The 27,853-nt window shown below is 39.6% G+C and overlaps 1 protein-coding gene across 1 annotated transcript; it reads right to left on the bottom strand.

Annotated features, from left to right (window-relative positions):
* Positions 1-386: 386 nt before the first annotated feature.
* Positions 387-27,853, bottom strand: LOC109976733 (uncharacterized). Its single transcript, XM_065964802.1, has 18 exons — positions 27,431-27,853; positions 25,607-25,838; positions 24,320-24,514; positions 21,503-21,794; positions 14,505-14,509; positions 11,673-11,753; positions 10,274-10,570; positions 8,733-9,092; positions 8,307-8,624; positions 7,753-8,142; positions 4,402-4,509; positions 3,989-4,282; positions 3,550-3,861; positions 3,160-3,444; positions 2,703-2,999; positions 2,376-2,615; positions 1,710-2,158; positions 387-665 (listed from the first exon to the last, which is right to left on the bottom strand). The coding sequence occupies exons 1-18, from the start codon at positions 27,851-27,853 to the stop codon at positions 402-404; spliced, it is 4,842 nt and encodes a 1,613-aa protein (XP_065820874.1). The 3' UTR covers positions 387-401.

Genomic DNA, 27,853 nt, shown 5'->3' with positions numbered 1-27,853 from the left:
CTCTCAACCAGAAGGTCAAGGGTTTGATCCCCAGCTGGGCAACATGTCCGATGTGTCCTTGTTCAAGACCCTTAACCCCGGATTGCTGCTTCGGTGGCGGTGTATGAATGGGATTAGTTGCTTCTGATGGATGATACTACATAGTGACTACTACCATCAGTGTGTGAATGGGTGTGACATGCAGTGTAAAAGCGCTATATAAGCTCAAGTCCATTTACCATTTATAAAAAGTTATTACTAAAATTCATGACGTTATTTTCCATTATTATTGATCCTCGGCCGGAGTTAAGCTGCACGTTTTAGTTGCGCGACAAGGACGTCGTTGTCAGCGGCAAACAAGTCCGAAAGGTTTTGTAATATTGCTGAGTGAGTGCACTATATAATCCACTAGCTATAACTCACTATGTAGTGAGTAGGGAGTCGGAATGAGTGTGTGATTTCGGACACAGCCCAAAACTACTAAAACTGCTGTTGCTTACCTTAAACAGGGTTGCAAGGACACCATAGACGATAGAGATGAGGAAAAAAACGAGAAATGTGAAAGCCATAAACCAGCCTTCCTCATCTTTGTCTTGGATCCTTTCAGCATACATAATATTATCCAAAAAATCACAGCTCTTCAATACGTCTGTGAAAGAAACGAAAGGAGATTTGTTAATAAATAACTATACAACTAACTGTGACCAAAATGACAATAATTATCAACTGATAATAGTACACAACAGTTACAGTTTCACCTCAGCTGAAGGTTACATGGAAAAGGTATTTTATATTTTCATAGAAAACACATTAATTCATATTGCAGTAAGTAGTTTAAATCAGATTTGAATTGCTTCACCAGGACAAGCTTGCTTATTGTTTTTGTAGATTCAGCAGACACTACAGATTGTTCCACTGAAGTGGATTAAAGTATTGATTTTATAAATGTTTTTTTTTCTGGCATTTTCTTTCTTTATTGATAGGACAGCTGAAGATAGATGGAAAACGTGGGAAGGAGAGGGTGGGGTAGATATGTACCAAAGGGATGGGGCCGGGACAAGAACCTATGACTGATGTGTCAAGGATAAAAGCCTCTGTACATGTGGCACCCGCTCCACCAGCCAAGGCGACCAGCACCCTGGAGCACATATCAGTTTAGTAATTACTTTCTGAAAAACGAGTGAAGTCAAACTTGATCTGGGTTTGTTGTCCTGAGCTCTGTGTTCAAACGGACAGGACTGTGCGTCCTTCAGCTTGTTTGTGTAACTCAGAGGCTCAAACATGTTTCATAAATGTTTTTTTACACGTACCCGTCCCTCTCCAACTGTTAGCCCTGCCACCAGAAGCAGTATGTAGAGGCATAATGGTGAAGTGTCATTGCAAGAGTACAACTAAAGGACATCCAACATACTTTCTGAACTGAAGAACAAGCTTTGCTTAATACTTAAAAGAATAATGACAAAAAGAATAATCTTTGGGCTTTCACATCAATACAGAGAGAGAGAGTCTTATTAAGAGAGAGTCAAAACATTAAAGGAAGGGTGTGGGAGGAGGGAAGGTAGTGCACTGAGGAAGTTTGATTTTTGTCTGAAAGACTGGTGCTAAAGTGTGACATCTACTGGTTTGAAAGTTACATAATATACCTTTAAACCCAGGTTCTGTTCCTTAGTACTAAAATTTCTATTTTCAACCAAAATGTTTGGAGTGCTAGCACACTGTGTAATTCATCACAAGTTATAAAAGGCATGACATACCAAGGAAGCCTCCAGTACAAATGATTGGGCACAATAGAGTTTCACTACAGTATAAAGAATAACATCATTGATCTGCAGTCCTGCTTGATGTATAATAAACAGCTCACCAAACACATCCTTTATACTGCTTTCAAGGGGCATTTCGGATGACTCATGTCTGACAACGCAAGAATATGTGGACTCCTCGTGCACAGTTTTGGTTATATTTAGTCTGCTGCTCATTGAATAAGTGCTGCTCCCGGTGTACTTCCATGCAGGACTGTTAGTGTAACCAGTTGAAGGGAGTCTCTGGCCATCCTTTTTCCAGTACACTATTATGTTGGATGGGAAAAATTCTGACACCAGGCAAGTAAGTGCGAGGAAGTGTGATGTGGAAGCCTGAGAGGCACTTGGTTGTATAATCTTCACTGTTGGTGGACTGGTGTCTAGAAAAACACAGAAAACACAGATATCACTTGAACCTAATTATTTTTGCACAGCCAGTGTAACTTATGTTAAAATTATAGTTTATTAATCCAGTGTTTTAATGTAAGGCTTGACTTTTTGAGCTATGCTGAACCATTTTGAAATTGACAAATGGCTATAAGCGATGAGAAAGAGGTAAATCCATGTCTTAATGTATAGCTACCATTGCATTTCTTTATATGGTCCTTGTAGCTCTGCTTGGAACATGGATGCTTCCATTGATTGAATGTGGTCCTGGGGTTTGAGGAAGATCAACAAACTGTGTGCCAATAATAGCATTCTTATTATTATGTAAGGTGACAGATAGATCCCTGGAGTCGGACTGTGTGATGTCACACTCCAGCACAGCACTGTCTCCGTTCAGCAAATGTGGGAGAGATCTTCTGATCTGAATTGTTGTAACTGTGTTTGCAGGCACTGAAGACACAAAAAGAGAAAATATCTCTTTCATACTTTGCTATGAAAAGAAAAACACTGCGTATTGATGTTCTAAAGTCGACTTACCTGCAACAGTCATAGTCCTCTCAACGGAGGAGAAGCACTTGTGCTCTGCTTTACATGTTATAGATCCGAGTTCTTTCCATTGACTTAATGAAAGAGTCAAATCACTGATTGTATGAGTTCCGTTTGCAGTCTTCTTCACTGAGCCTCTTGAAGTTATTGTTTGGTTCATCAGCCATGTCACTGTTGCGTCAAACGCTGTGCAGACCAAACATGTAGCTGTAACCGCAGATTCTGCCATCATTACTGTCTTGAAGCTGGGAGTCTCCAGGTGAATGGAAGGAGGGATGGTGGAACATGCTGAGAAAGTTTGAGGAAAAAAGGATCATGAATAAGACCGAATCCTGAGTAACCTTGACATTGTTAAAGACGTTGTCTATACATGATAAAATACTTCAAAGGATTATCAAATATTTTTTAGCCTTTGACTTAAAGTGTATGTGTCTCCACTTTGTTTCACCTGTACAGACGCTGACTTCCTTTCTGTATTGTTTGTTCAGAGACCTGTCAGAGACTTCACAGGTGAAGCTTTTCCCCGTTTTCCACTCTTTTTGAGGGACAAGAAGTTGACTGGTTACTGCCACACGTCCACCTGCACCCATGCTGATGTCATAGGTCGAAGGAGATTTTTGCTGGGACTCAGAAGACCATTTGATTTGAGGGTCAAAGCCCCATCCAGAGCACGACAGTCTCTGTTGTCCAGACTCTTCACCTGGGACCAGAAGGAGCTCCACTGATAGATCCACTAAATAAGAGATGAAACAATGCATCAGACAATCAAGCGATCATAGATGGAAAATTATAACGAATTAAATTACCAAGTTATAGTTGGAAGAGTTGGTCCTCTCACCAAAGATAATGCCAGTAGAGTTTGATGTAGAACTGCCAGAGAAACCTTGGCTTACGCTGCAGTAGAAACTTGTGTTTTTCTTCCAGTGATTTTGAGGCACAGAGAAGAATCTACTGATTGAATGTGGTCCTGGGGTTTGAGGAAGATCAACAAACTGTGTGCCAATAATAGCATTCTTATTATTATGTAAGGTGACAGATAGATCCCTGGAGTCAAACTGTGTGATGTCACACTCCAGCACAGCACTGTCTCCCTTCAGCAAATGTGGGAGAGATCTTCTGATCTGAATCAATGGAGGTCTTACTGCAGGTCCTTTATTATGCAGAAAGAGAACAAAGCAGAATTACGTTTAAGGCACTATATTCATCACAATACCCCATGAAGAGGCGTAAGTAATATTTATGGCAAAAATAGTTTTTAATTTGCTGAGCCTCTTTACCTGGAACAAATGTAACTTCAGTAGAGGAGAAGCAGTGATGTTCAGCCTTACATTTTAGATCCTTCAGTCTTTGCCAGCTGCTTGATGAAACTGTCAGAGTGCTTATTATATGACTTGCATTAGTGACCTTGTTGATGTGTTCTTTGGAGGGAGAGTCCTCATCCAGCCTCCATGTCACAGTGGCATCAAAAATAGTGCAGACTGAACATGTTGCCTTAATGTCTGACTTTGCCGTCATTACCGTCTTGAAGCTCGGGGTTTGTAAATGCATGGAAGGAGTGGTGCTTGGAACGACTGCAGGAAAACAATCATTCAGTCTTATTAAAACTGCTCAATGTGCTAAAGCAGGCCTTTTAAATGAAAGTGTGCAGGGAATATAAGTAGCTTTCATATTTTGTGCCACACATACTTACTTTGACATACACTAATTGTCTTTGTAAATTCAATGTTGTTGTGAATCGCCTTGCATGTATAGCTTGAGCCTTTTGCCCACTTCTTGCTGTTTGTGTAATCAGGTTTGTCTCAATACTAAGTGTAATATCTTTTTTTCAGGCTAGATGGCAGAGTTGTACCTTTAAATTGTATCTTAAAAGTTATTTGGAGATAAGGCTGGGAGTCTGTTGCACAGATGTGGCGGTATGACAGGGCAGAGGGGTCAGGGTAAGCAGCAGGCGGAAGCATTGAGTAACACCCAGCTCTCAAAAAAGCACCAAATTACAGAAGTGAAACAAAGACAAGAGCAACCGTGCATCACAGAGACCAGGTGTGAGGTGTGGTTATGCCAGTAAAAGAAACAGAACTAACATTTAAATATCTCATATCATTTTACATGCATGATTAAATAGGTTTCAAACTTTGCAAAAAGGTTTAATAATAGATTCAAGAACATAAGCAACTGTAAAATGTTCACATTCATGTCTTGAATCTCTCATGGGTTGTTCATTAAAAGATTCTGGAAAAGTCATTAACAGAAATGCAATTTATTACTTGAAAAAACAAATCACACAAATGCAGATTGCTCAAAACAAGACATTGTACAAATAGGATTATTATGTGACAAAAATGTTCGTGGTGGAAATGATAGATAGTACAGTTTGAAAAAGAGAAAAATATTGCAGTTTCAATGTCAATGGTTAATATTTTAAAAACATCATAATGACATGGTTTTTTGTAATAAAATAAAGGACAAAGACGGTTACTTACATGATACTCTGAATGTATGCAAAAACACTGTGAAAAATACATTCTACAGAAAGTTCACCTCATTTAACCTGAAAAGACAAAGAAAATAAACGTTGATCCTTAAAAATACTCCACAATGTTTACATCCCTGCAATTCAGTTAGGCTTACTGCATCATAAAATACCACATAGAAGACTTTCCTGACCTCGTCATAACAACGCCCTCCATAAATTTAACTTAAACAGTGTACAACAGTACAATAAAGTATTACTTTTGGATTTCAAAGGGGCTCTTGGTTATTTTTAGTGAGATCAACATCTGTTTAGTGTGAGCAAACTTTAAGTTTTTACAGTATAAAAGCTTTACAAATTAATTGTATCAGGTTTAAAATGTTGAACTTTGTGAATTCCACAAGTTTACAAAGTAGAATGTTTTTGTTGTTCTTCGTTAAGCATCTTTGATTGCTCAGAAAGGCGCTATACACTGTAAGTCTAATAGTATTATTTTCACTATTTCAGTAGATTCTGTTTTAATGTTACCCCCTGAACAATGACCATAAATTGTTGAGATTTGGCTGCAATCACTTTTTGAATGAATCTTCAATAAAAAAGTGAAATGCGAATGATAGTGTAGTCGATGATAAATATTATTTTAGTTGGCTTTAGAGTGTTTGGTTAAATTGTAAGACAACACCAAGAGATTCAGCGTTCTTTTCTTTCTGGTTAAATTAAATCCATACATGAGGGTTCATTACCTTGAAAGCAGTAGTTGCAATGGTGAAAAGCAGAGTAATGAGGAAGAGAAGGATGAAGGTGAGGGCAGGTTCGGCCATGTTATCTTTTTCTGCCTCCAAAGCATCGCTCCATTGTGTGAAGTCTGGATGAGGTTAAAAACAATTATTGAGTTAATACGTACTCTACCAACTTTGAGACAATGACCTAATTCTACTAATGTCTAAAAATCTATTCATTTACCGACTAGTAGTGTTTGGTCAAGACCGCACTACCGTAGACCAAGACATACCTGAGACCAGAGTGCTCAGAGGCCGAGACAAGACCAAGACATTTAGGGATCGAGACCGAGTCAAGACCAAGACATTTAGGGATCGAGACCGAGTCAAGACCAAGACCATGGCAGGGCAAGACCGAGAAAATGAGAAATCATCTTCTTGTGTGCATGACCAATAACAGTAATGACGTGGAAAAATAGCCCATCAGTTTTGGTCTTGACTGGTCTTGATTTAAAATCTGGAGTCCGCCCAGTCTGAGACCGAGACGAGACAGAGTAAAAATGCTTTAGATTCCGAGAAGTTTCATAACCTTTGTGGTAAGAGTAGATTTAATCAGTCAGTTACTTAATCCCATAGATGACAATAAATCAGTAAAATACAGTACTGGCGTGTTTCTTGAAATAAATGTCACGAACAGGAGATCATATTCATTAAAGTGGTGTCTTGTTGATCTTGAATTGCTTTTGAAAGACCCCACTATTCTTTGTGTGGCTTGTATGACTTAGCTTTTGAATCAGTCCAAGACATTTAGGGATCGAGACCGAGTCAAGACCAAGACCATGGCAGGGCAAGACCGAGAAAATGAAAAATCATCTTCTTGTGTGCATGACCGTAACTCCATGAAGGTTGCGTCCATAACCGTGGATAGAAATCTTATTAAGAATGAAGGAATTTAAGAATTCTTTAAAAGAGGAGCATTTCCTTCCAATAACAGTAATGACGTGGAAAAATAGCCCATCAGTTTTGGTCTTGACTGGTCTTGATTTAAAATCTGGAGTCCGCCCAGTCTGAGACCGAGACGAGACAGAGTAAAAATGCTTTAGATTCCGAGAAGTTTCATAACCTTTGTGGTAAGAGTGGACCTGTAATCAGTCAGTTACTTAATCCCATAGATGACAATAAATCAGTAAAATACAGTACTGGCGTCTTTCTTGTAATAAACGTCACGAACAGGAGATCATATTCATTAAAGTGGTGTCTTGTTGATCTTGAATTGCTTTTGAAAGACCCCACTATTCTTTGTGTGGCTTGTATGACTTAGCTTCTGAATCAGTCTGTTGGTCATTTAACGGCAGTACTCTGGAGCTGGAGTTAGACCTCAAACAATCATCTCATGTTTGGGGTGCAAGACCCAGAAGATTAAACATACATATACACACAAAGACGAGTACTACACACACTGTGAATGCATATCTACAAACAAATAGTGTAATATGTTAAACTTAACTGGTCTGAACTCTGTAAGTGGTTGTGTTATTCTACTGAATACAGTACCTTTTAATTATATGTATGCAGTTAAGTATAAAATTGATACTTTATTGCTATTGCAAACAATGCTATAAATCCAATTTGCTGATTTGTTAACCTGATTTTTGTTAGGATAGCACAGTGACAGTACACATACAACGGACATGTAGCTTGAAATACTGAGTAAGTAAAGACGGGACAGCATGCAACATAAATCAACAAGTTCAACCTTTTTTTTTGTTTTTATTTTGCATTTAAAGACAAACACAATATCAAATCACAAGCAACAAACAACACAAGACAGATGGAGACAAAAAAAACATCTACTGGGCCTTGCACGTTTCAGGGATGTTCATGTTGAGGTTGACCAGGTTGATGTTTTGAGAGGTTTTGGACCCAATGGACCTGACAATAGCTTTAGTTGTGTTAGTCAGAGACTCGTGGTATACTACACAACTAAACACTGCATCACTCTTGTTCCACTGCTCGAAGCTGAGGGATAACTGGCTATATGCCGAATAAGATCCTTGGTTTTCTACAGGTTTTGTGGTATGGAACCCGTACTTTGAGTCTGCTTTCTCGTCATCAACAAGCCAAGACACATAAACCTCCTTGGGGTAGAAGTCTTTCACATAGCAAGACAAGGTCACCATTTCTTTTCTAGTATGTTCTAACGGAGGCAGCATAAACACTGATGGACGCTGAGTCAGTCCTCCTGCAAGCATGAGAGAACAATTAAACCTTCTGTCAAAAATTTGAGCACATACTTTTCTAATGGAAATCTCTCCTACAAATCCAGCTTAAAAAGATCACTCATATTTGATAGATATTACAGCATCAACACACAGTATTTTAGTGCATGACTAATAGTTTTCTTACCAATATTCCTTTCAAGCTGTTTCTTGATGGGGTCAGTATACTCCGAATGTGCAACATTACAGAAGGGCTTTACCCCACGGCTCCAATCATCAAAGGAGATTTCAAGGGGAAGGCTGAATTTGCCTTTATGTCCTTTGCTGCTAGTTGTTGAGGCAGCAGCTATGTCGTTCCCTTGCTCGTCTGTCCAATAAATCTTGTCTGCAGAGACCTTATTTACCGTGACCTCACACACCATTGTTCCTTTTCCTTTTGAAAACAAGTCATCCATTGAAGGGCCATTGATATTTATATCCACATCTACCACAGAACATACGGGACCTTTTGAGTGAGACATAAGGGAGAATTACTGCATAGAAATGGCTGAAAACCAATGGAAATAAAAAAGGAATCTGAACACAATTTACTCAAAGTGCATCATTTACTCACATGTAATTCCCCCGCTGCACCCATCGTTGAGCCCATCGTTGCTCACAGAAGAATTCTTGTACACTGGACCTTTCATACCTTTCCCCTTAAACTCGCATACATACTTGGTGTCTTGAGTCCACTCGCTGGCTGGTACTGTGAGGAAACTTGCTGCACTGTACAGAGTTCCATTCTCTGTCTTTTTTTCTTTGGCAGGAGTTTGGTCCACATATGTGTCGTGGGGGATTACCCCATCGTTTTTCAGCCATTTGAACTCGTACTGCTTTGGTGCAAAATCTTTGGCAAAGCATGAGAAGGAAACCTCCTCTCCCCCATCACATGAGGAAAACACTTTAAGAGTTGGCTCCTTATAAATCGGCACTGTAAAACAAAGATATACACAAATATATGTTTGCGCAAGCAGGGAATAAAACGTACAAAGATATATATGCAGAAGCAATATTTTCAAAATGCAGTCGACTTCGAGGTTAACTTAATTTGACTTTTTGACTTGTGGCTTCTCCTCAAATTTACACTTTTAAACGGAAAGACTCAGGAGGAAAAAATAACATTACTAAACAGCAGAGCTTTAATGCTCACTTCTGCATATATATTTACTGCTCCAGCAAGCAAACATGGATCAACCCAAACCTTAATTATCAGCATACAGGTCAATCTATCTGCATAACTTTAATTATGCAGATGGATAGAAACAAGCATGGCACATTGCAATGCTGTGATTGTAGACAGGTGCAGAGGACATGCAGAATATTAGTAAGGAGTAAAATAGACCGAGTCAGCAGCGGAATATGCATGAGAAAGTGTCAACCTAATTATTTCACCTCACTCTTTTGTTTGCACGCCAGAGTCACTAATTATTCAAGTAAAAAATATTAAAGGATATTTCCCAATATCTCACATTAAAACAGTGTTTTTTGTTGATTTTATTATCTTTTATGTTTCAAATTCTTTTGAAATTGAGTATATTTCTGTAGTAGACTGACAGAATCATGTTAAAGAAATTCAGTTTTGTTGAAAAATTACACCAATAGCTTCAACATTTACTTAATTATTACTCTTATTATTATTTGCAGAAGTATTTGTAGTAGTTTTGTAATTATAATTATTACAGAAGTATTGTAGTACTTTCTAAGTGTACAGTAAAATACATATCTTTCTAATCTACATGATGTAGACTATTTTTATAGGCAGATTATTTGTATTTATTTGATATCTTTATTGCATTTTTCATAGTAACATTGTAATATTAACATATTCTATATTTATTTAACACAACCAGATATATTAATTGATTTATCTGAATTAATTAAAATATTCTTTCTAATTTATTAAATATGTCCTGACACATTTTACAGATCACAGTGAGCCTATCAAGTACGACCTTTTTTACTGCATGTACATTTCTATCAATGCAAATTTAAACAATATAAAATGAGTTTAAAAATGCATGATAATATATATTATCATCTCTGCCATCTTAACCTGCTACATGTAAAAATCAGCTGCTATAAGGTATTTATATGACTTAGCAGAAGTCTTACGTGTCACGATGAAAATCCCCTCTCCGTCTCCTGCTGTGTTTGATGCGATGCATTTAAAGGGCTGCTTTGCATCCAAGTCCTCTTTGTTCACTTTGATTTGACTGATTCCTGTATAAACACCACTCTTCTCTACTGGAGGATACTGGATGAAGTCCGTCAAGGCAGTTCCAGCTTTGCTCCACGCGTAGGTCACCGAGGAGGGCGAGAAGCCAGTGGCAAGGCAGCCAAGAGTGACGGTGTTTGCAGTCTCAGACCCGCATTGCATCAGAGGAAACACGGTTGGTTTGGATGAAGTGTCTAAAAAAGAAAAAAATGAAAAGAGCAGAAAAAAAATACTGAAATGAAAATGAATCATTAAAGAAATTTGTTATTAAACTTAAATCACACATGAAGAGAAGTCGGCTCTTTTTTAACAGATGGCTTAAAGCATTGGATTGAAGAATACATTTTGACACCTTTACCTGATGTGGAAACTACGCTCCATACAGTTCTTCCATCTCATCTGCTATCTCTCTTTTTTACATGTTATTGTTTGAGCTAACTTTCACCAGTAATATGATTTTTGTGGTTTTCATATGTTTGATTTTTTTGAAGTCTACAACTTCGACTACAACCGCTCTGAGTTATATTTTAGACTGAATAGATGAAGATGTAAATTCTTTGAATATACGGCAAATTATTTAGTGGCAATTTTTTGTTCTTGACATACTTTTATTTAAATCAAGCAAATAATTTAGGAATTCAATTGTTCTTAACTGATGTAACGGTTACAGTTGTACCTTTTCTCCAGTAGTCAAAAGAAGTAGAAAAGTTTAAGTTACTTCAAATATAAAAAGGGCTACGTCTGCTTATGTTTTGTGCACTACCAACGGTTCTTGCAAATTTAACTTGCTAAAAACAATTGACATTGCATCTTCTTACAAAGTTACTGTTCAACTACACGAAAGTACCCTACTTTAAAAGTGACATTTAAATCTGAAGTATCACTACTTTAAATGTAACTTAAAAAATGACATTTTGCAGTGCAAATCTTACCTGATGTCACCGTTACCATTGTGCCTTTACCCCAGTAGTCAAAAGCATCCCAGTTATCACAGTAAAGAAAGTCAATAAGGACTTGTCACAAAAACCTATCACTGTAGTATCCCACAACCTCTTGTTGAATATTTTGATGTCAACAACAGTGAACAATTCTAAATAAAATATGCATCTTTGAATAGAAGTAATTTAAAACTGAACTCTGCAGCTCTGCAACTCTGACTTTCGCAAAGTCTTTACCCGGCTACAAAAATCAGTTTTCTGTTTTATCGCTGGCTACTTTCCCGTGGCCACATCAAAAAGTTAACATTGCATCAGACATTTTATATGACATTAAATTCAGAATGTTAAAGATACATACCTGAAGTTACAGTGACCATTGTTCCTTTACCCCAGTAGTCAAAGTAGTCGTAGTAGTCACAATGATTGGTTTCAATCACACCTTAGTGCAAAAATCCTCTAGAGCTTGTGTCATCGAATAAATCGATGCACTTCATCAGTAAACCAGTTTGTATGCCTTATATTTACCCTAATGTAAATGCTGAAGACTGTACGTTGGTTTGAGTACCCAATAAATCAACATTCATTTAATTAAACATTGTAAATCATCGACTGCATTCATTAACATGTATTTTGATTATTACTTACCAGAAGTTACTGTGACTTGGGTCCCTCTTCCCCAGTAGTCAAAGTAGGCATCACAGTGATATATTACAGTCTGTTTATAATATAAATACTAAACGTGTTGTTTAATCAGTGAAAAGATAACATGTTCCACTGACAAAAGCTATTCCCACTGTACTATTTATTAACCACGTCCCTAGAGATATTTATTTCCTGTGGTGTGGGTTATATAATATTAAGTGTGTTTGACAACGGTTAGTGTTCACTTCCTCTTTATCTCATTCTCCTTTCTCAGGTCTGGATAGTGCAGCATGGAGTTAACACAACCAGATGTATTAATTGATTTATCTGAATTAATCTAAACCTGCAAAAATGTGTATGATGTAGGGCTGCGTTGCCCTCAAGTCCTCATTCTATACCAGCTAAACATAATAAATATAAAGTCTTTGCACATATCTAATTCATCTGCCATAGCTAATTCAATCAGCAACACTATCTTTACTTGTGATGTCCTGTGTTTCAGTCCTTAACTTTGGTTTGGGTAATTTACAATCTCACAATCCATCAGCTTTCATCTGACAGCAATATATGCCTCAGGAATGATGGCCTAACTTCTCGGTAGTACCAGCGTTTTTCCTTTTTCATCAGTTCCGCTTCCGGCGCTGTGTGAGGTGGCCGCCGGTTGCAGCAGCTCCCGTTGTCCGTGTCATTATATCGTATTTTTTGATTAGTTATTATTTGTTTTTACTGTGTGTTTTTTAAGTATTAGTTCAATCTATTGTGTGGAAATGGCTACTTTCACTCTTGGAACTTTTTGCGCTGTATTTCTGTTACTTAGGACATTCTTTGTAACGGAGTGCAGCGCACAGCTGAGTGAGGGTATTGTTTACACACGCGAACAGCTGATGGCGCTCTCCAAGGTGCTACTGCCCAGAGCAAAGCCTGTAATTCCGGGGGAGCTGAGGAGGCGACGCCAGGTCATGCCACTTGCAGAAGTTTTCTGATGACTCTGCGGTGGTGGGGTGTATAAGTGATGGACAAGAGGGGGAGCACAGAGAGCTGGTGGATAACTTTGTGGAGTGGACAGGAAGAAATCCCCTGATTCTGAACGTGGATAAGACCAGGGAGATGGTGATCGACTTCAGAAGGAAGAGGTCAGAGCCACCACCGCTGTGCATCCTGGGAGAGGACGAGTCTGTGGTGGAGGAGTACAAGTACCTGGGTGTCAACAGTCAGGCTTTGTACAAGAAGGGGATGAGCAGACTCTACTTTCTGAGGAAGCTGAGATCCTTCAATGTGTGCAGCAAGATGTTGGAGCTCTTCTATCAGTCTGTTGTGGCCAGTGCACTGTTCTCTGCTGTGGTCTGCTGGGGGAGCAGCATTGGAGCTGGTGACACTAAGAAACTGGACAAACTCATTAAGAAGGCCTGCTCTGTGATAGGCTGCAAGCTGGACTCTTTTGTAGTGGTGACAGAGAGGAGGACTCTGAACAAACTGTTATCCATTATGGATAATCCTGATCATCCTCTGCACACCCTACTGGACAAACAACGGAGCAGCTTCTCCAACAGACTGATCCAACTCCGCTGTCACAAGGACCGATACAAGACATCATTCTTACCGAAGGCCATAACTCTGTACAACAGCTCACCTCTTGCGAGCATAGAACTGTCATCATGATAATATCTGTCTCTCCTTACTGTAATCTGTTCTTTACAAATTATCCCTGCACTCATGTTCACTTCATTTGGCTGTCTAATTGCCGTTATATTGTATAGTTTCTGCTTCTAATATGTCTACACTCATGCACTTTAATTTATGTCAATACTGTCCATTTACTACTCTGTTTTTTGCACATTTACATTTAATCTTTCATATTTAATCTTCCTATTTAAGACTAGTAATGCTTAGTTAAATCCTGGTTGTATATATTCACATTCTTAGTTCTGATATTTTTAGTACTTATTTACTTTGTATTTAATATTATATTATGTTTAGATTTGCTAACATTGTGTTTTTTACTCATATTGTGTGTTGGATAACCTGCTGCTGTAACACCACAATTTCCCAGTTTGGGATCAATAAAGTAACTCTATTCTATTCTATTCTATTCTATTCTATTCTATTCTAGTGTTGTAGGACTCAAAATCGGTCTTGGTCTCGAGACTTTTTGAAGGTCTCTTTTTGGAATCTAGAGAATTTTTACTTGGTCATGTCTTGGTCTCAGGCTGGGCGGACTTCGGATTGTAAATCAAGACTTGCCAAGACCACCACTGATAGGCTATTTTTCCACGTCATTACTGTGATTAGAAGAAAAACGCCTCTTGCAAAAAGTCACTCACTTAGGCGGCAACCTTCCTGTTGTTATGGTCTAAGTGAGTGACACGCCCCCTGCACACAAGATGACGATTTTTCAGTGATATTTATGATCTTGGTCTTGTTTTGCCCTGTCTTGGTCTTGTTCTTGACTTGGTCTCGATCCCTTAATTACTTGGTCCTGTCTCGGTCTCTGAGCACTCTGGTCTTAGTTTGGTCTTGACTACATCTACGTTTAGCCATAACTTCCAACCACGACTTTATTTTCCCTCAGTTGCATTATTTGCAATCAAGTTAGCAACTTGTGAAGCGCCTGTGTTTACATCAAAAGCACTTCTTTTCACATGGTTTAGGGCAGTGGTCGCCAACCCGTCGATCGCAATCGACTGGTAGATTTCCTGTAGCTCCTGAAAATAAATACAAAATTTGGACAACAACGTGCCTGACTAATGTTATTTTTGCAAGTACGCTCTCTCTTTCTCTCTTGAATCAACTGTTGCATTTTTACAGCGTAGCAGGTGCTGCATTTAAGTGACCAATGACATAAGAGTGGGCGGACCGCAACGTTAGCTGTCGCAAATGTCAATAGAGCCACGGCACACGCTAATAACAGTTTGCTAGCATAGTGGAGGCTCCGCGAAAGAAGGCGAAAACATACAATTTCCATCCAGAATGGGAAGAGGAATTTATTTTTACCTTGGTGAAAGACAAGTGTGTTTGTATGCTACCAAACGCAAGCATTGTCTAAGAGAAGAAACCTGGAGCGGCACCACAATACCAACCACCAGAAATTCAAAGAAAGCTACCCCCGAAAGAGCGCCATCCGGGCAAGGAAAGTTGAGGAACTAAAATCGGGTTTAAAACCCAGCAATCGCTTTTCACAAAACCTGCTGCTCAAAATAAGGCTGCTGCTGAAGCATTGTTTCGTATAAGCCACCTGTTGGCTAAACACAAGAAGCCTTTTACAGATGGCGATTTATTCAAGGAAGCAATGGCCATTACCGCAGAGACTGTTTTCAACGACTTCAAAAACAAAGCTGAAATCAAAAACGCACTGCGTGGTTTACCACTTGGCCCTGCAACAGCGACAAGGAGGGTCGAGTCACTATCGAAAGACGTGGATCGACAAGTGTTAAAAGACTTGTCTCTCTGTGAATATTTTTCTCTACAGTTCGATGAATCCCAGGATGTAATGGACACGGCTCAGCTTGTTGTATTTGTCAGAATGGCATTCCAGGATTCTACAACAAAGGAGGACTTTCTCACTCTTTTGCATTTAAAAGAGAGAACGAGGGGTGAGGATATTAACAATGACTTTAAAAAATATGTCAGTGAAAACGACATCCCCATTCATAAACTGGTTGCAATTACTACTGACGGGCCCCGGCAATGTGCAGTGTGCGCGCTGGTTTCGTAGCACTGTGTCATAATGACCCCGATTTTCCTGACATTGTGAATTACCACTGTGTTATTCGTCAGCAGGCCTTAGCTGGGAAGGTCCTGGACTTTTCTCATGTAATAGCACTGGTGGTCAAACTGATAAATTCGATTCGAGCAAAAGTGCTTCAGCACTACTTATTCAAGGCGTTATTGGATGAGCTCGATGCCGCATATGGAGCCCTAATTCTCCACGCTGATGTCCGGTGGTTGAGTCGCGGCAAAGTGCTGCAGCGTTTTGTTGATTTGCTGCCAGAGATTAAGACTTTTCTGTCGACAAGGAACGAGGAGCATGAGCAACTGTTGGATGATGCGTGGCTACTGGACCTGGGGTTTCTGACAGACCTAATGGCAAAACTGAACGCATTAAACAACGAGCTCCAGGGTTAAGACCGACACCTGCCCCACATGATAAGCGCAGTGAATACGTTCACGGCCAAGCTCGGTGTTTGGACCACACATCTAAAGAATGGGACGCTGACACACTTTTCCAACCTGGAAAAAATGTCACAGGCCATCGAAGACAAGGATGCTTTTCACCCTGAGCAGTACTGTGATCACCTAGACAAAATGGCAACAGAGATCAATAGGCGTTTTGGTGAGTTAGACGTCATGGAAGATATTGCTGCATTCGTCTCAAACCCATTCCTGCCCATTGATATAGAACAGTTATCAGCCAAATTCCAACAAGTATTTTCTTTGCAAAGTGGAGTTGACATGGAGATAGTTGATTTGCAAAATGACATAGAGCTGAAAGCCAGATCAAGGCACACTGACTTTTGGGGACTTGTCAGCAGAGAGAAGTTTCCTCTTCTCACCGCATGTGCACCAAGAGTGAGTGCCTACTTTGGATCCACTTATCTCTGTGAAATGGCGTTTTCACAAATGAAAATAATCAAAACAAAGTACAGGAGCCGCCTAACTGACAGACACCTCACTGACTGTCTCAGACTGGCTGTCTGTAGCTATGAGCCAAACTACAAGGCACTCACAGACAGTATTCAGTCACAGCCATCCCACTGAGTTGAGTGAGTAGCATGACTGCAACAGTTCTGCCTTCTGATGATGTGAAAAGTGATTTTTTCTTTGTCTATTATGGACAAAATAATAATAATTTTAAAAATAAGCCTCTAGCCTTTATTTTGTGTTAGTGTTTCCTTAGTTGGTAAATTCTCAAATTTGAACTAAAGCATGTCATGTAATTAGAAAGCAAAATGGTTTACAATGGCACTTAAAATTATCTGCTCACTGCTTATCTTGCTATGTTGTCTTTTATGAAAACAATAATTTCCTCATACAAGTGGAAAATGAGCCATATGCATTTATTTTGTGTTACTGTTTTCTTGGTAGCAACAGTTTGAAAGTTGAACCAACGCATTTCATGTAATTCAAATACAATTAGTTTAAATAAAAGGCCTCAAGTTGGAAGTACAATCTGGGCTGTCTTTTTTTCCTCAATAGGTAGATCTCGCCTTTCACCAAAGCTGAGGTCAGGGATCTTGGGCTTAAAAAGGTTGGTAACCACTAGTTTAGGGGATGGCTTTGTCAAGATGTTGGACAGAACATGTAACCCTGTTCTGACACTCAGGTCAAGCGCTCTGATGTTGTTTTGCCCTGTCTTGGTCTTGTTCTTGACTCAGTCTCGATCCCTTAATTACTTGGTCCTGTCTCGGTCTCTGAGCACTCTGGTCTTTGGCTCTCTTGGTCTTGGTTAGTGTGGTCTTGACTACATCTACGTTTAGCCATAACTTTCAACCACAACTTTATTTTCCCTCAGTTGCATTATTTGCAATCAAGTTAGCAACTTGTGAAGCGCCTGTGTTCACATCAAAAGCACTTCTTTTCACATGGTTTAGGGGAAGGCTTGTCAAGATGTTGGACAGAACATGTAACCCTGTTCTGACACTCAGTTCAAGCGCTCTGATGTTGTTTGTGGCGTTATCAGGGGTAATGCAGATTTGCTGATCCTCTCTCAGTCTACAGGACTTAAGTGACTTTTTCAACTTTTAGCGGACTTTTAGATGTCAACAGTTTCCAATCTTTGATGAAATTAGTCATGACTTTTGATTTTGCTGTCAGAGCCCCCAGACTTTGGAACAGCCTGCCAGAAGAGATCAAATTTACAGAACCAGTTCCTCGTTTTATTTCTCTACTAAAGACATGCTTTCATAAAAATCACTTTAACCCTGTGATTTCATTTTGAATCTTTTAACCTATTAGTCTGCTTTTGATGTCTGTTTGTTTTACTATGTTGCTTTAATATTCTGTATGCTTTTATTGTCTCAATTGGTTACCTGTATTGAAAAGTAAATACACAAATTAAGTATTATTATTATTATGAAAGCAATGGTGACCATGAAAGTTAAGTTTAAAAACAAAAAAAAATATTGTCACTTTACAAATAAACACATACCAATTCTCTGGCTTATGTTTCTCATATTAAAAATATCAGGCATCATCAGTGCTCATGTCTGAGCTTTTGGCTTTCGGTCCAAAGTTTCCGTTCAGTAGCTGGATGAGGAAGCACCTGCTGTGGTGGAGGTTTCCTGTGTTTTACTTATGAACCATCCAAAGCTTGCTGACATTTCCAAAATCGGTTTGATTGTGTGTCTCGTTTATAATTTGAATTTCAAAATGTATGAGTTTTCTTTTAAAGTGCATTATAAGTTTTTGATAACAAATAGTATGTGATATAACAGTTATTGGATCCTTAATGTTTGAACATTTGCTTAAAATGTTCAAATGAATGGTCTGCTGACTGTCTATTCGATTGTTTTGGTATTTAAAGTTGATTTAATTTGCTGATAAAAGTTTGAGAAAGATATCGCTTTACTTAGGGTTTTTAGTAGTGTTGTATTCAAGACCCCACTAAGCGAAACCAAGACATACCCGGGACAGAAGCACTCCGAGACCAAGACTAAAATTAATCACAACTTCACTTCACACATTTACCTTACTTCTAGCTTTGCTTGTTGTGGAACCAGGAAGGTGATGTTTTTTGCACTCCGTGAAATTCAAACCGATTGTATTGAAATTTGGTCCAGGTACTAAGGGTGCACAGAGAAAGACCATTGGTGATGGGCAAAAAAAATACAAAGTGCAAACATTACAACACATAATAACTCAATCACAACAAAACATCACAACAAAAATGCAACCTATGGAAGAGACACCTGACCAACAAAAACAAAACCCCAACAGTAAAAGAACAAAAACAAAAGCCAGACCAACATTAGAATTTGAGCAGCGTAATAACTCATAACTCAGGCAACACATGACTTCTTACCTGAAACAAATATCCAAATATGCAAGACCTGCACATTTTGTTATGCATTAACTAGCAAGTTTTTGCATGCTAAAATGTTGAACTAAAAGACACACTAAACAAACACTTTCCAGAGCTGGATCTATGTGTGCTGACGGTAGCTGCTGAGGAAGATGGATCTCCTCTGTTAATCACACTTGCACATGTGGCACAGTTTTTCTGTGCTTTGTGCATATGACAACAAAATACTTTGTCTCATTAATTATCACCATTTATTCAGTGGCTTACAAACTTGGACAGTGGCCTCGGCTGCTTTTGTGAATGCCTTCCTCCGTTCAGTGTATAACGGTTTCTTTATGTAGCAGGAAGCTGTCTGACCATCTGGTTTCATTTTCATCTGCTTGGAAAGACGTTTTTGTCATGGGATTTATCACTGTGGCCGTCATATCACACTGTGATATAACACCATACAAAAAACTACACTCTGTACACTGGCTGTCACAGCACAGAAATGCTTTAACTTTAAGTTTGAAGTTTTTTTACATTATGATTTAAAAAGGGATCAGCAGGTTGAAATATCCTAATGAACTGTTTTTGATAAATAATTGGAAAATTGGAAAAAGAGCAAAAAAAAACAAAAAAAACAAATGTATTAAACTTAAATGTGTAGAGGGCTAAAACCACGGACAAAAGACGCCCATCCTTTTGTGAATAACATTATTGCTCTGGCATACTTTGCATGTTTGGCAGTTGGTTTGTAAATTTCCCCTTTCTCTTTTCATTTTTTTATAAAGTTTGTCATAGGGTTATCTTATTCTTGCGGAAGAATTGCCCAAGGAAATGTGCCTGGCCTTGATTTATGAATACCTTCTCCTTTTCTGCAGACAAGGTGTCTGTGTGCTTCTGTTTAGTTGAGAATAGGTTTTTGTACGACTACATATCACTGTGGCTCCCACCTCATACACGTTGCTTCATACTCGTACAAAAACCTTAGCCTCATAGGCTGCATGGTTTGTAATGTTTGTACAGGAGTATCTACTTTACGACGGTTCCTTTTTATGTTAAACCACAACATTATGATAGAAATTTACACTTTCACATGTGCATTTGTCTAAGAACACATAATTGTCAATTTTTCCTGAGAGTAGATTTGTTAGATTAGTGTAGACTTCAGAATGAAGTGAAGCAATTTACGCAGTGGCACAGGGTCTGTAGAAAACCAAGGATTATATCGCAGGGCAATGTATTAAACTGAATTAGATTTAATAAGTGACATATGCTGACTTTGATTGGTCAATGGAATGTCAAGTCAGAGCAAAATCTTCTACATGAACACTTATGTTATGTAATAAGATAACACAAGATATACTTGGGGAAATTTTCCTTGGACTCCATCCAATTGCAAATTCCAAGTTATATTGAACAATTACACAGAATAAAAAAATCAGCAACTACAGGCAGTTTGCAGTAGACGAGGGAAAATAAACAATTTAAGAGAAATTAAATAGATAGTAAAAATAGATCGCTTAACATATTAAAAAAATAGAGGAGTGAGCAATTCTCTGCTTGTTTAATCTAATATTTCAAACTTCATTGTGTTCATTTTCTTAAAGCCTGTTTTTTTAAGGAGATTCATCAAGAAAAAGGTGGACCCTAACTTTTATCAAAAGCTGAATATTTTATAACAGAAGACTCGAGTTGCTTGGAATATTTTCTTGCTCTGTGCCTTCTGCCTAAACTGCTTTTTGCACAAGATGTCTTTTTAATGATTTTATACTTACTATAAAGTCCCATGAATGTGTCAAATCTAAAAATGTCACACAATGTTACAAGATCTCACATAGTGGTGGTTTGAATACCTTTTACCTTTTTAGGTTAACTGCATCAAGACAACAGATCATTTTATGTGTTTGCCACTAGATGGCAGTCTTTGCTTACTTTGGTCAACTTTATAAGGCAGCATGCACGTGAAGCATCACAGCCACAGCTGCCAGAATAATCTCCCCAAACCCAGCCTAACAGAACTCAACAACAGGGGCCATAGCACGCATCTCCATCATCCATCTGATTACGAGTTGTTTCTAAACAGTTGAAAAGCTCCTTACAGGATCCAGCGCTCAGCAGCAGAATCAGAGCTGCAGAGAACATGACTGATGATGAAGATGATCTGATGTGGGCTGGTCTGTCCTCTCACTGATGCTCATACACACATGACTTATTTATATGGCAACACATGGAGGCCAATTTACATTCAAAGGGTTGTAGATCAGCTGACTTAGTTTCTAAAAAAATCCCTTTTGTGTAAATGAGCACATCAATCAAAATATTTACATCAAATTAGAGGATATATTTTATTATATATGAAAGGGATTGCAACTTTGAATTATTCTTTAACTCTGTGTTTTGAAATGAAATTGATAATATTCTGTAAAAGTACAAGACTAGTAATACAAATGTACAGACAACAAACACTGAACAAAATTATTGTTCAGTGTTTGTTGTCAGAAGAGTTTTTGTATGGTTCTCCTGTTATTGTCTCTCACTGTGGCTCTCTGGCACAGTAATACACTGCAGTGTCTGCAGGCTGCATATTCAGTCCGTTCAGAGTCACTGTGTTGCTGGAAGAGTCAAAGTTGATACTGAACTGGTTCTTCAGTGAATCTTTGGTATATGTGCTATATCCCACACCACCTCGTATAATCCACTCCAGTCCTTTCCCTGCAGGCTGTCTGATCCAGGCTGTGTAGTAGCTGCTAACAGAATAAGAGACCTGACAGGTGATGGTCAGACTCTGACCTGGCTGCACAGTCACAGAGGCTGGCTGTGTCAACTGTTCGCACTTCACACCTGTTAAAAAGAGAACATGTTTAGTAAGAAATGATCAAGTTAAACTGCAGAAGAAGAACTGTTGACTTTGACAGATGCAGACAGACTCACATCCAGCTGCCAGCAGCAGCAGCAGAGCTACAGAAAACATGGTTGATGTTGAAAGTGACGTGCTGTGAACTCCACTGACGGCCTGATGGGAAGTTTTTATAGCTGAGTAACAAGGAAGCTCACTGAGTTTGCATACAATCAAACATATGAAGCATCAATGATGGTCTGACTGGAGCCAATAGGAGAGTCTGTTCACTGTTTTTATATCTGCAGAGTGAAAAGATGACTGGAAATCATCTCTGCTTTACATATGATAACAGATATAATATATGTGATCATATTGTAGGATCAGATTGGTTGAAAGTGTTTACTAATAACTGGTTTCATTCATTTTAGGATTAATCTTATCAAAGAGAGCAGCAACAATCAATAAATAGGTGATCAGGAAATGCTATTAGAAAGAGCTTTCCTACTCTTCTTATGTTTATTCAGTAATATTGTGTGGATGTGATTATATAGAATTACTCATTAATAATGTTGATGTACTATCTTCATATCATGTGGAATATTTTAAATCTTATCATATTTCCACCATGTGTTGATCTCTACTGTATGCTTGGAGTTCAAACCAAATGTAGACACAGTTTCTCCAAACAGATAGAAAGAATGCAATCAGTTGCTTTGAATAAAAACAGAAGTATTGTTTTGCAAAGTCTGCAAACATTACTACAAAGGAAAAAAGTTGTAATTATGTATGTGGAAACTGAATTTTCATATCTTCCAGGAGATAACAGTATCAATGCTGATAAATATGAATGTTCCCTGATAAATGGAGGAAGTAGTTTTTGTACGACTCTCCTGCTCTTGTCTCTCACTGTGAGTCTCTGGCACAGTAATACACTGCAGTGTCTGCAGTCTGCAGACTGTTCATCTGAAGATAAAGTTTACTGCTGGAGTCATCTCTGGAGATGGTGAATCTGCCCCGGACTGACGAGGAGTAATAGATATAAGAACTGGATGTGTGTATGAAAGAGATCCACTCCAGTCCTTTTCCAGGAGCCTGTCTGACCCAGTTCATATCATAGCTGCTGAATGTGAATCCAGAGGCTGAACAGGTCAGTCTGTGGGATTCTCCAGGACTTTTAACCACTGCTTCAGATTGTGTCAGAGTCTGACCATCAACACCTCTAAAAAGATTTAAAAAAGTCAATTGAACATAGTTGGCACACATCAAGAGAAAACTAAGACTTTGATGATCATCACCTGCCCAGCAGACAGTAAAAAGCAGCAGTCCTGTCCTATAGTCCATCATGTTCAACTGTGTGTCCACTGTTCTCTGTCGTCCTCTCTGCACTCACATAAGTAGAGGAGGAACACATCAGAGTTTTGCATTGACTCCTCCTCAAATGGACTGAATTAACTTTGGTCTCAGTTTTTGTCTGTTTGAACTGGAAATTAAATGTTAGATGGCTTTTCCCCTTTGAGTCTGATTTGCATTATCTGAATTAAAGTGTGCATGAGGTTGAAAAAGTCAGTATTATTGTTCTAACATGAAAGATGATCTATATTCAGTGGGGATTCAAGAGTCTGTTGGGGCCCATTGTAAAAATGTATTGTTGGGCCCTCCAACCAGCGTTCATTACCATCATCAGTGTCCCGACGCTTACTCCTCTTCCTTTTTCCTGTTTATTTTTTTTCTCTCCTATATAAAGATATTTCTTTCATTGACAAACTCTGGTTTTCACAGCAATAATACATGCAACGTTTAGCAGGGCAACAAGAGTGAGTGCCTTCAGATTGGTCACCCCTACAGTCATTGCAAAATGTGTACATAACAGCACAGACAAAGGTTTGTCTTTACTCCTTCCCACAGGACATTTTGGTCCATATTTTTCTTTTTATTAAATCAGATAATCAAAGTGACCTTTAATATACCAAATTTAAAACATACCAGTATTTGCATCCAAATCATTTTCACACAAAATGTTGACATCATGTTTTTTTTACTTCAACTTATTTTACTTCTTTTTTTTTAGGTTTATTTTTCACCTTCATTTAAGATACAGGTCAGTGGATAGAGCCACAAATTGAGGGGGGAGAGAGAGAGAGAGGGCAATGACAAGTGGGAAAGGGGCCAAAGGCCGGACTCGAACTCAGGCCTTCTGCTTGGAGGCACACCTATTTACACAGAACAACAGCATGCAGACAACAACATAACCAACCTAAGACAAAAGAAACCCGTAAAAAATACACCCAGTGTGACCACGGTCGTAACATTATTCAGAAGAAAATGTGTTTTCAAAACTCTGACATGCTTCAGTTCTTCCAGGTCAACGATCAGTGTTTTTCAGTTTTTGTACAGCTCTGTCGTCAGCTGTGTAACTGCGGCTCTCGTGCACAGAAATAAACAGCAGAGTCTTCTTGTTTAAGACTCTTCACCTCTAAGTACACAACATTGTTCGATGTGTCCTTTGTGATGGAAAACTGGCCTTGGAGATTTTGGGCAAATATCGTGCCAGTTCCGCTATCAATGCGTCCGATCCATTCCAGTCCTTTCCCCGTTTTCTGACGAATCCAGTGCAGCCAAGAAAGAGCAAGTCCATTGACATTACAGTACAGAGTGGCTGGTTCTCCTGCCCTGCTGACCACTGGCTCTGAGGAGGTGAGGGACTGGCCTTGAGCAGCTGAAAGAGACGCAGAGATTTAGATGACAGGAAAAGAAAGGGTGAGAAGGGTAAGAAAAGGTGAGATGATGTACTACAACTAAATGAATACATAAAGCTGTATTTATTAACTTATAATAGAGTCAGTAAAAGGAAGATCTTGTCTGTCTTGCGTTTCTTTCAGTTCAACTCAACAAGTGAATATTTGTGTCCTTTAGGAACAGAATATCTTGACGCTGATTGCCGCCTAGTGGTAGTAGAACGAGTTGCAGTAAAAGTGTACAATTTAGTTTTCCCATAAAGTGACTTATTTTTGATCAAAAATAATATACAAATGAATGTGTTGAAAGTCTTTACATGTAGTGTTTATTTAATTCATGTCAGGGCAATGACTTAAAATGGTTTTGCACACTCTTGCTGATATCTGAGGAATTGATTTATATATTAAGTTGGATTTTTTGTCAAATGATTAAAGAATATTGTTGTTCATTGAAATTGTTTTTCAGGACCAATTTATTATAAGATAAGATAAGATAAGATAAGATATACTTTATTCATCCCAGCAGGGAAATTTAGGTGTTCCAGCAGCCAGCATACATACAAACACACAACACAACACATATAGACAAACATATCCCACCCATACAAAAAAAAACCACAATACAGTTTGATATATGCAACTCAGGCTAAAGTTTAAAAGTTTAAATGTCTTCTGTCCTTACTTAAAGGGGAGTCGTTATAAAGTGCAATTGCAGTAGGTAAAAAAGTACTTTTAAATCTGTCCTTTTTGCAGCCTCCCACTAAAAACACTCTTTTGTTCACACACGAGATTGTGTAAGGGATGCATGTTATTGTCCATAATGTGCAACAGTTTCTGTATCATCCTTCTCCCCATCACCACCTCCAGGGGCTCCACAGCAGTCCCCAGCACAGAGCCAGCCCTCCTAATCAGCTTGTTAAGCTTTTTAGAGTCACAAGCCCTGATGCTGCTGCCCCAACAGACGGCTGCAAAGAAAATGGCACTTGCCACAACAGTCTGATAAAACATGGATAACATTTTGCTACACACATTAAAAGACCTAGGCTTCCCCAATAAGTAGAGTCTGCTCTGACCCTTCTTGTAGACAGCCACTGTGTGGTGCTTCCAGTCCAGTTTATTGTTCATGTCCAAGTATTTATAGCACTCCACCACCTGCACCTCATCCCCAAGGATAGAGATGGTGCTAAGCTCAGGCCTGTCCCTCCTAAAGTCCACCACCATTTCCTTGGTCTTTGTTACATTTAACACCAGGTGGTTCTTCCCACTCCATGCAACAAAGTTATCCACCAGCATCCTGTATTCTGTCTCCTCTCCACCACTGATTAGACTTAGACTTAGACTTAGACTTTCTTTATTGTCATTCAAACAGTGCAGATAAGAACGAAAATTCGTTGCATTTGGCTCGTTGTAGTGCAGGATAAAAACAGCAGCATGTATTTACATATAAAAAATAAAAATAAGGTGCAGATATAAATAGATATAAAAAGAAAAACTATGAGTAAAAATACTATACAGATAAATATATTGCACGTTATATTGTGTTTTACAGTCCAGTGAGGTAGTCCTGTGTGGGGGTTTGAGGGGGAATGGAGGGATTATTTTTTCCTGTTCAAAAGTCTTATGGCCTGTGGGAAGAAGCTGTTACAGAACCTGGAAGTTCTGCTTCGGAGGCTGCGGAACCTCTTTCCAGAGTCCAGCAGCGAAAACAGTCCTTGGTGGGGGTGGGAGGTGTCTCTGCTAATTTTCTGAGCCCTGGTCAGACAGCGGATCTTTGCGATCTCCTGGATGGGAGGAAGTGGAGTCTTAATGGTCTTTTCTGCCGTCCTCACCACTCTCTGCAGGGACTTCCAGTCGGAGGCACTGCAGGCTCCGGACCAGACAGAGATGCAGTTTGTTATGATGCTCTCTATAGTGCTTCTGTAAAAGGTGGTGAGAATAGGAGGAGGGAGGTGTGCTCTCTTCATCCGACGCAGAAAGTGCATGCGCTGCTGCGCTTTTTTCACAAGAGCGGCGGTGTGAAGGGACCAGGTCAGAGTGTCTGTTATCTGCACCCCCAGGAACTTTGTGCTGCTAACTCTCTCCACTGCTGTGCCATTGATGAGGAGTGATGTGTGGCTGGGCTGGCGCCTCCTGAAGTCAACGATGATCTCTTTGGTTTTATCGACGTTCAGGGTCAGGTTGTTGGTTCTGCACCAGTCAACCAGATGTTTCACCTCCTCTCTGTAGTCCATGTCGTTGTTGTCACGGATGAGGCCCACTACTGATGTGTCGTCTGCAAACTTCACAATGTGATTAGTAGTGGACCTGGCGCAGCAGTCAAGGGTCATCAGGGTGAACAGCAGCGGACTCAGGACGCAGCCCTGAGGGGAGCCGGTGCTCAGGGAGATGACACTGGAGGTGTTGTTGCCCACCCGCACAGACTGGGGTCTGTTTGTGAGGAAGTCAAGCAGCCAGTTACATAGGGGGGTGCTGAAACCAAGGGGGGCCAGTTTGCTCACCAGATGCTGCGGGATGATTGTATTGAACGCTGAGCTGAAGTCCAGAAACAACAACCGCACATGTGTGTCCTTCTCTTCCAGATGTTGTAAGCCCAGGTGGAGTGCAGAGGAGATGGCATCCTCTGTGGAGCGGTTTGGGCGGTAAGCAAACTGGTACGGGTCGAATGTGGGGGGAAGTCTGGAGACAATATGGTCCTTTACCAGCCTCTCAAAGCACTTCATCATGATGGGGGTTAGTGCTACAGGGCGGTAATCATTGAGCGAGGAGATTGTGGATTTTTTAGGCACTGGTATAATTGTAGCAGTCTTTAAACATGAAGGTACCACAGCCTGGATCAACGAGGTGTTGAAGATGTCTGTGAGAACCCCAGTCAGCTGGTCAGCACATTCCTTAAGCACCTGTCCCGGTATGTCGTCAGGGCCCGCTGCTTTCCGGGTGTTCACTCTCCTCAGGGTTCTCCGGACATCAGCTGCGTCCGGGCTGATTGGCTGCTCATCGGAGTGAGGAATAGATTTCCTTGCTGGAGTGGTGTTGAGTGCCTCAAACCTTGCAAAGTAGTTGTTGAGGTCGTTGGGAAAGCTGATGTTGTTGTCACAGAGGGGAGGAGTAGCTTTGTAGTCTGTGATGACTTGTATGCCCTGCCACATTCGTCTGGTGTTCGTGGGGTCCTCGAAGAAGTCCTGCACTTTCTGACTGTGAGCACGCTTTGCAACCTTTATGGCACGGTTCAGGTTGGCTCTGGCTGTTTTTAGTGCCACCATGTCGCCAGATTTAAAAGCGTCGTTCCGGGCTTTCAGCATTGCACGTACCTCGCTAGTCAT

This window comes from Labrus bergylta, chromosome 16 (assembly GCF_963930695.1).
Source record: "Labrus bergylta chromosome 16, fLabBer1.1, whole genome shotgun sequence".
Taxonomy (NCBI): domain Eukaryota; kingdom Metazoa; phylum Chordata; class Actinopteri; order Labriformes; family Labridae; genus Labrus; species Labrus bergylta.
Note: the sequence above shows the minus strand (reverse complement) of the source record. Positions and strands in the feature narration are given on the sequence as shown.